The 9,417-nt window shown below is 34.8% G+C and overlaps 1 protein-coding gene across 1 annotated transcript; it reads right to left on the reverse strand.

The window, feature by feature from the left end:
- Nucleotides 1–459: 459 nt before the first annotated feature.
- LOC141816414 (uncharacterized) lies at nt 460–9,417 on the reverse strand. The gene is made up of 3 exons (XM_074704197.1): nt 9,247–9,417; nt 9,098–9,143; nt 460–1,001 (listed from the first exon to the last, which is right to left on the reverse strand). Exons 1-3 carry the CDS (start codon nt 9,382–9,384, stop codon nt 946–948), a joined length of 240 nt encoding a protein of 79 aa, XP_074560298.1. The 5' UTR covers nt 9,385–9,417; the 3' UTR covers nt 460–945.

Raw genomic sequence — 9,417 nt, forward strand, 5'->3', positions numbered from 1 at the left:
GAAGTAGAGTGGTTGTGTCGTGAAAGAAATAGAGGAGAAGGAAATGAGAGAAAGGAAAGTTAATTAATAAGGGCAAATAGGTAAATTGATGTATTGGGGAGTTGAAACTAAAACTTAGGGAGACTTAGGGAGTGCATGCAAAGAAATTCTTACCTGGGGACTGAACACAAAGCTCAGTTTTGCTTTGGGTATTTTTAAGCAAGTCTCCCATTATCATAATATATTATCATATTTATCATAATATTTTTCATATATTACTTTGACAATCTGTATAAATAAATTTGTTAGCCTATCTATAAATAGATTTATTATGTTTGAATAACTACAACCCAGAAATATGACAAATTCACAAAATTATGCAAGGACTATATAATTCATATATACTTTTTGCCAATATCCTGCTAAGAAAACTCATCCTAAAGATTGCACGGTGGAAAGATAAGCTAAAAGAAAGCCTTTTGTATTCTAATGCTCCGCCAATACATGAATTTGATGCAACAATAAGGTTTTACAGATGTATAATACATCTAAATTTTCTTTCTTACCTATGCACAACCTTGGGACAAGGAGAACATCAGTATATTAATATGACAATTTGCCAAAGTTAAGATTTATGACATATTCACACATTGAACTTGAATTTTTCTACACCTCAGAAAGGGCAGACGCATTAATTGGCTATGGTGGTCGGGCAAAATCTGTGATAGTCCCGGATGACTTGTTTTTGAATAACAAAAGGGGAACAGTATTGATGGTAATGGCAATAGTTAGTAATACATTGAAGGATTCATTGAACCCATTAAACAAAATTTCAAAGGAATCTTCTGATGGTGGAATTTGGAAGACCATGAAAATGACTGAATCAGTTGGCTGGTAAAAAAGGCTATCCATACATGGAATAATCACAAAATGTAGAGACTACTGCTTGTTCCAATAGTTAAACCTTCACTTCAGCTCATTGTGGTTTCTTCTTCCATGACATGCCTTTAGCGCTTGAACATCTGATTCAGAAACAGAACAAGAAATATATTATATAACGCACTAAAAGATGCACAGGGAGCTTTGATTAACTGAGAGTAAGAGCCAAACAATTGAAATCACAGAAAACATTTAGACCAATTTTATTGTTCCAACAATAAGTTCATAAATCCTTGTTCACCATTTTTACAGAATGTGGATATCAACTATGTGTTTAGCCAAACTCAAATCTCCTAGCAAGCATTCATGTAACACTAGTTTCATTGAAGCAAACTAAATGGCATGCTAGTGAAAAAGAGATATTAATTTACATTTTACAATTCAAATCAGTTGTAGATAGAACATGAAACATAAACTAGTATTTACAAATTCTTTCACAGAAATGATATATCATCTTTAAATGTGTACAAATGCTGGGATATAATATCCTTCATATTTTCTAGAATTATGATACTATATGCTAGGAAGTTGTGAGAACAGTGGTGAGAACAAGGAGATGCTCTAGTGGACCATTTGAGCATAGCCAAGGCCCCTTCTAATAGTTGATTTTTCATAGTAACTCAATCAAATAGTTCCTTACCAATTCAATGTAGTTCCAATGCTATTGTTCTAGTAGACTGCTCAAGGCTCCTCCGGATCTAGGCCAAGGTTTAAAATATCGAGCTGTACCGAGGTTTCGGTTTCAGCATAACCATTGACAGTTTCGGTACCGTATTTTTCCCATGTACCGTGCCGGTATAGTTTCGGTATTTTTAAAATATAAAATATATTAACTAAAATAAAAAATTTAATTTAAATATTTAAAAATAAAAAATAAAATATTTTTTAAAAATAATAAGTTAATTTTATGGATTTTATTAAAACCTATTTAAATTATCCCGAACTATAGCTAGGAATTGATTATTAAAACTTAATTAAACCCTAAGTTAAAAATAAAAACAAAAAAAAAATCGTGCATCGCACGCTGCCCGCGCGCGAGGCGTCGCCGAACCCATGCGGCAACCTCCGGTGGCGTCGTCGGGCCTAGGCGTCGCCTCCGAAGGCGTCGTCGAGGCCGCACGACGCCTTCAGAGGCCTCGCCGCGCCTGGGCAACGCCTCCGGCAGTGTTTCCTAGCTGGAATCACGGTGCCAGTGCTATGTCGGTGTCGGTGCATCGGCGGAACGGTAAATTTCGGTCTATCAGTGGTGAGAACAAGGAGATGGACGATTCAAGGCCAAATTCGGCAAATAGTAACTCAATCAAATAGTTCCTTACCAACTTTTTAATCCCTGGTCTAGGCTATTGTCAGTGCTGATCACTTTATTTGCCCATTGAGATATGTTTGTTATCTTTCTCATGCCTCTGAGTCATCTCCCTAGTATCCTCTTTCTCCACTCTCACACACTTGCATGTCCGGCCAATGTCACAATAGTCAATAGGTGTCACTCGTCGGTTAGAGGCATTCAAGATGTTTCCCTTTCACCTATGTTACATCTGTCTTGTGGTATTCTATATCCTTGAGTTTCCATTAAACTTACTATCTATTAGTAGACTTACTAGATCATGAATTATTATGTCACCTTCGGCGACACTTCTGTTTCTATTAGGATTCGGAGAAACAAGGTAAAACACAAGTCTAGTGAGCTTTACCAGTTGGATATACCTCCATTGCCTTTGGCTCACTTAGCTACACCTTCCCCTCTAAATTTACAATCTTGGTCACTCATCTCTTTAAAACATGAGGCAAATGATCTCCAATCTAACGAAGCTTCATGCACTTCAATGTGAGTCATGCCAATGGGGTAAACATATTAGATCTGCCTTCTCTAATACTACTATTCATAAGCGTGCTTCTACACCCTTTGGTTAGTTCATTCAAATATTTGGAGTCCATATCGAGTCAATTTTACTTTAGTTGTTTAGATATTTTATCACTTTCATGAATGATTATTCTTAAATGACTTGTTATTTTCTAACAAAAGATTGTTCTAAGCTTTTCTCTATCATTTACTCCTTTTATGTTGAAATTAAACTCACTTGGTATCTATCAAGTATGTACATAGTGACAATGCTAAGGAATGCTTTTCTTTTCACCCTTTTCGTTCTTCCATATTGAGTAATGGTGTTCATTATTCCTCGTATCCATATACGCATTAGCAAAACGGTGTAACAAAACGAAAGAACAACCATATTGTTAATATGTTTAGACTTCTTAGACTCTTCTACACATGCATCTCCCCTTTCTTTCTAGGTGATGTTATTTAAATTGTATGCTATCTTATTAATTGAAAATCATTCTTCACTCTTCATGGTCAAATCCTCTTCACTATCTTTTTTTCATAAGTTGGATGACTCTACTATGACATGTCGTGCCTTTATCTCTACTAATGTGACCTTTTTCATATTCACTCCTTTCTTTTCTTCTAACCAATTTTACCTAAGTCAATTAAAGAGGTTTTGCTACTCCGTTGAGCCACCACCTACGACACCTCTCTCGTGGGTGTACAATTGACAACTGCAACGTGAAGATACTCTAGCATCTCCCCAAGACTCTCTAATTCTCCAAATGTTGATCGCCGACTCAAATCTCCTTTGATTTGGACATTCCTTTTTATTTATAAAGGCACTAGTAAATGTTCTACTTCCCATTTACTTTCTCATTTTATAATCGAAGCATCTCTAACACCAAAATACTAATACTCTGTCATTGTTAATTCCATTCAACATTTAGTTCCTAGGTATGTGTTAGAGACAGATTCAAATCCAAGATAGCAACAAGCTATGATCAACGAGATAGATGTTTTACACTCTAATAACACTTGGAAGTTAGTTTCTCTACTTCCAAAGAAGTTTATAGTGGGCTATAGATGGACCTTCTCGATTAAATGTTCACCTAATAACACTATTAACTGCCTCAAAGCTTGTCTAGTAGTAAAGGGGTACACTCATGTTTATAGTGTTGACATATTGATACATTTTCTCTTATGACAAAGATTGCTTATGTCTTTCTCTTCTCTTTTTGATTGTTGTCTTCCAGAGGACCCTCTATCACTTTAACATCAAGAATGTCCTTCTAGGTGATCTTGTTGAAGAGATCTATATAGAGCAACTTACAAGCTTTATTGCTCAGAAGGAGACTAGTCTTTTGGCAAAGAAGTCACTGTATGAATTGAAATAATCATTAAGAGCTTGGTTCGAGAAATTCATCCCATCTCTTCTTCAATATAGCACGACTAGAAGTGTTGCAAACCACTCAATATTCTACTTCACTTCACAATTTGAAAGACGTATTCTTTTTATTGTCTACATTGACGACGTTATCATTGGCGGTGACTCTATCAAGATTTATCAAATTGGAAGATTATCTCAGTTAGTGGATGGCATTATCATCACTGTCGATGACTCTATCAAGATTGCCAAATTGAAAGATTATTTTAAGAGTTCCAAACTAAAGTGTTGGTTGATCCAAAGTACTTCCTTAGTATAGAAGTTGTTTGCTTACATGAAGGTATTTATATCTCATAACCACAAGTATGCATTAGGTATCCTCAAGAAGGTTAACATGTTAAGAAACAAACCAATAAATATTGTCATGGATTTTAATGTCAATCAATACCAAAATGAGGGGAGCTTCTAGCTGATCCAGAAATTAGAGAATGTTGATAGAAAAAAACTAAACTATTTTACAGTCATCAAACACAAGATTTAAAATCTCAAACTGTGTCAGAGTCTCAATCCTTGACGGAAAGAATACTATTTCATTATTGTGTTGATGTTCCGATGTAAGGTGCTAATGGTAAATTAAAGGCGGAAGGAGAAATGAGATGAAGAAAAAGAAAAGGATAAGACAACTATATACTTAAGTTCAAACTATGTTCCGAATGATACAATTTTTGGCATTATCATAAGTGGTACAATTTTGACTTTATCTTGTATGGACATAAGTTATAAAAAAACAAATAACAATAATATTTCAATTCATCTTCACATGTCAAGGGGTGTCAAATGTTGACATGACACAATACTCATCGATATAATTGACAGATCAACACAAAAGACATTGTCTATGTTGAGTAGTATCGAGTTTTAATAATTTATCAAAATGATAGGTTTCGACCGTGCCACTCAACATGATATGAGATCTCAAACCACGATCAACCTCATATCTCTTTTTTTATCAACTAGTTTTTAGAAAATTCAAATCATGATCAATGAGTAGCAACTACCAAGATCCTACATAATTAGATAAGTTCTCTAAGGCAAGGTATTTTATTTCATGGTAGAGGTCATCTTTAGATAATAGAATACTTTAATGCAAATTGGATATGTTCTCCTTAAGACAAAAATGAGCCATTATATTCTCTTATAAGGCCACCTTATTTTAGAACTAAAAAGTAAGAAGTAAGCTATAGTTGTGAGGTTGAATGCAGAGGCAGAATAAAGAGTGATGGCCTAGCAACATATGAGCTCATTCGAGTGAGACATTAGTGATTGAGCCAGGATATATTCCTGCGATATATATAGCCTTGAATCTCATGTTTTATGAGACGACAAGACATATTGATTATCACTTCATTAGAGAGAGTCAATCTAATGAGATAATTATTTTTCTTGTTTGTTCTAAGAACCAATCAGCATTTTTGTTACCAAATTGTTAAGAGAGCCTACAGTTGAATATATTTATAATGAGTTAGGTTTCTATAATATATTTAAACTAGCTTAAGAGGGAGCATTTAGGCTAATTGGGCTTATTTGTAAATATATGTAATGAACAGGTTCCAGCATGTGATCCTTTATCAAGCAATGAGCATGTGATTCTTTATCAAGCACAGTTCTATTATATTGCACTAATTAAGCTTATTTCCTTTATTGACAAGTCCTTATGAACACATCATAATGACACTTTTTGAGAAATGGATAAGCTAGAAACTTTCTGGCCATTATCACTCACAATATTTTTGGTTATTTGTTTAGGTTGTATTTGTTACTGAAATGGATAACAAGCTAGAAACTTTATTGGCCATTATATCTCATAATATTTTTTTATTATTTATTTAGGTTGTAATTGTTACTTGCGTTGATTCCTGGGACCATCAAATGCTAGGAAGTGATCCTTAGGCCAAACTTTGGGATTCATACCAAACTGAAGTTTCAAACTTCAGAATTTCATAAAACATTCACTATGCCTTGGGGTATTGGAATGGTGTTACTTAGGCTAAATAAATAACTTACCTTTCCTACCAATTTTTCTGTAAGGGAATCTTGTTTCTTTTCTCCCTATATCAAATTCTAGTATTTTTATGAAACTGACCTTCTGGAGTTATGAAATTTTATTTTTTACTCTCTCTTTTTCATGAAAACACAAGAATTTTCAGCTTAATTAAATATCCTTCAAGCTTTTTGAGATCCAAGATTATATTAAAATCAATTTTTCGTGTAAATACCAGAAAGTAGCTTAATATTTTTTGTGTATATACGTGCAGATAAAGGAAAGGTGGGAAAAATGTTTTTTTTTTCTTTTATAGATTTTGGTTGTTTCATATAAAAGACTAATATGAACCAAATATGACCCAACTTAACCTGAGGTTCATCCTAAGGATGTCAAGTATTCAGTTCCAAATAAAAACCTGAGTAGAATCAAACAAAAATGTTCAGTTCAGTTCAACGTGGGTTTTAATGAAATGTAAAAATATTTTGATTTAACTAATCATAAATTAAATCAAACCAACTCAAAACAATGACTTTATTTTCTATAAAGATAAGGTTATCTTTGTGGTTTAAATTTATTTTGAATAATTTTACATTTATACAAAGAGTTGCAGTTTTTATGAAGAATCCACCCACAATATGACAACTTAATTCATCACAGTTTTTTTTACTATTTTCAGTTTACAAAGAGTTGCAATTTGATATAAACATACAATCATGGCATTTTTAGTTCATAAAGAGTTGCAATTTGATATTAAAATAAAAACTAATGCTGTGTAAAACACTAATGTGGTTCAAACTTATAATTTGATTCCTTTTAGTTTCATAAAAAAAACTATACAAAATTTTTCCTTTCATTTGGTATAGTTTGGCTCAGTTTGTACCCAATGAACACCCTAGTAGATCCCATTTTTGTTATTTTTACTATCTAAAAAAATATGGTTATAAATATTACTATGGATTTATATATTTGCATATTTTATATAAATACAGTATTTCATATTTTATCACCTAGCTTTTAGATATTTGACATTTTAATTTTTTTGTATACTTGTTCCCTTCAGTTCCAGGAAAACATGGCTTAAGATGGCTCGATGTCAGCTATATTCTCTGCATTTTCATAATTATAATTTTATTTTGCTTCTATATAAAAACTAAATGTAAAAAAATCAAAATTTTACTACATCTTGTTATATTTTTTTCCCCCTTTTCTATATAAAATATTGATGTTCTTGTAGTAATTTTTATCAGCAAAGATTAATTAATTTAGTTGAAAAGGCTGAATAAAAAAAATAACAAAACAACTTAACATTTAATTAATAAAACATTGACAATAGTAGTATCATTATCAACTAACTCAAGAAAATGATCACTCCTGAAAAGTGATTTTCTCAAATCGAACCTATTTTCCTTTTTAACTATAAACAATTTCTGTTGACAAAGTTCTCATGTGCAAGATATTAAAGGATGTGCATGGTTTATTGTTTTGCATCATTCGGCACAATTAAAACATTTATTCCGCCAACTAATTGGCAGGACATATGACACCTAGACTAACATACCTAGGACGAGGACTCCTTCGTGCAACTCATGCTCACAGTCTAGAGTGACAATAGAACTATCTTTGTACAACACTCTATTACAATCCATAATAATGAGATATAGCATAAAGAGGATCGACATAGAACAAGTCTCCAGGGAATCGAGACGAGACAATTCTAAAAGGATTAAAACAAATGTTAAATCAATCAACAAGTGGAATAAAGTACTTAGAACATGTCAATTTGTGAGTCTATAAAGGAGAGGAATCAAACCTTGTAATAACTTCAAAATATTAACACAACTCTTTTTCCCTCTCTCTCCCCCCCCCCCCCCCCCCCCCCCCCCCCCCCTCTCCCTCAACAACTCTGTTTTAGGCTGCAACAATAGCCACAACCTCGTGGGTTGCCATCACAACCTCACGTGCAACCTCTAGCAATCATCTATAACTGAGTGCAACCAGGGGAAGCTCCGCCTATCATGGCCCACCTCATAGTCATCCAGCAAGCCATCTCGACTGTCGCCATAGACAAAACATGTAATCTTAGAGATTGAGAATGCGAAGGACAGAATTCCCCCCTCCCATTTGGCCTCTAAGTAGTTCGAACAAGTCACATGCATTTGACTCATAGATTCAGTTCAGCATTTCCTTTTTCTCTTGGTTCAACCACTTTCCCCAATACCTCCCAATGGGCAAAGGAGAGTTCTGCAGCCAATTCTGAAGATTTGCATACTTCTCTATGGATTCAATCGTACACATGCATCTATAACAAATTAGTATCAAAGGCAAGCATGGGCAACGTATCCTATAGCACTTGCTTGCATGATGTGTCTAAGCAAACAGCCGAGGAGTTGATGAAAATCGACATCAATTGGTTGCATAAAAAATAGGAGCAAGAAAAGCCATACATGAAGTCGTGAAGATCACATCACTTGCGAGGGAGATGGAGACCTAATGAGCAGCTCTAAAGATGATAGAAGGTGGCTGATTACCTGGTTGCAACTCATTTAGGATAAGGGTAAGTTTCTAGATCAAAAAATTCTTTCGTTTGAAAATTAATGGGTTAATATGGTGAAGAGATAAGCACATCCAGGTGGTGAGGATTTTGGTTGAGAGACAAGGTCATACTATTCGTGTGACGCAGAGAACACACGACAGATCACTGTGATTCATTTCTGACTGTTGGCTTCTTGCACCGTATAGGTAAAATAGATACCTTTAAAATATGAGACGCTTCTAGAAAATTTTCACAATTGAGAAGTTTTAACCCGATTTCAAAAGTTATTGCCTTTTTTATAGACTGGTTTACAAAATAAAGAAAAGATTAATTCTTGGCACTGAAATGAGTGCTTCCAGTGAAAAAAAAGGGGGGGATTTGACGGATACTTACAAGGTTGGCAAGACTTCCAGTCCCTATTGGTCTCGGCGAGGCATTCCTGAATCAGAAGATGGAAAAAGATAGGTGCAAGTGAGGAAGGAACCAATCTACTGTGGAATGGATTGGAGAGGAGGGGAAGGAACGAGCAATGAAGCGATTACCTGAAGAGACAAGTAAAGGACGGCGCACTCGTTGAGCTGCTTCACGTTCTCGTCGTCGTCGTCGGCGTCCGTCGCGTGAAGCGGAGGACCAGCAGCGGATCGGAGCCGCGCGGCAGCTGGATCTGCTGGAGATGCCATCGATCGCACTCGAACGTCGAAAGTCGAATCTCG

The sequence above is a fragment of the Curcuma longa genome, unplaced genomic scaffold (assembly GCF_044706935.1).
Source record: "Curcuma longa cultivar G26 ecotype Majalengka, Jawa Barat unplaced genomic scaffold, ITB_CL_G26_1.1 contig_16531, whole genome shotgun sequence".
In the NCBI taxonomy this organism is placed as follows: domain Eukaryota; kingdom Viridiplantae; phylum Streptophyta; class Magnoliopsida; order Zingiberales; family Zingiberaceae; genus Curcuma; species Curcuma longa.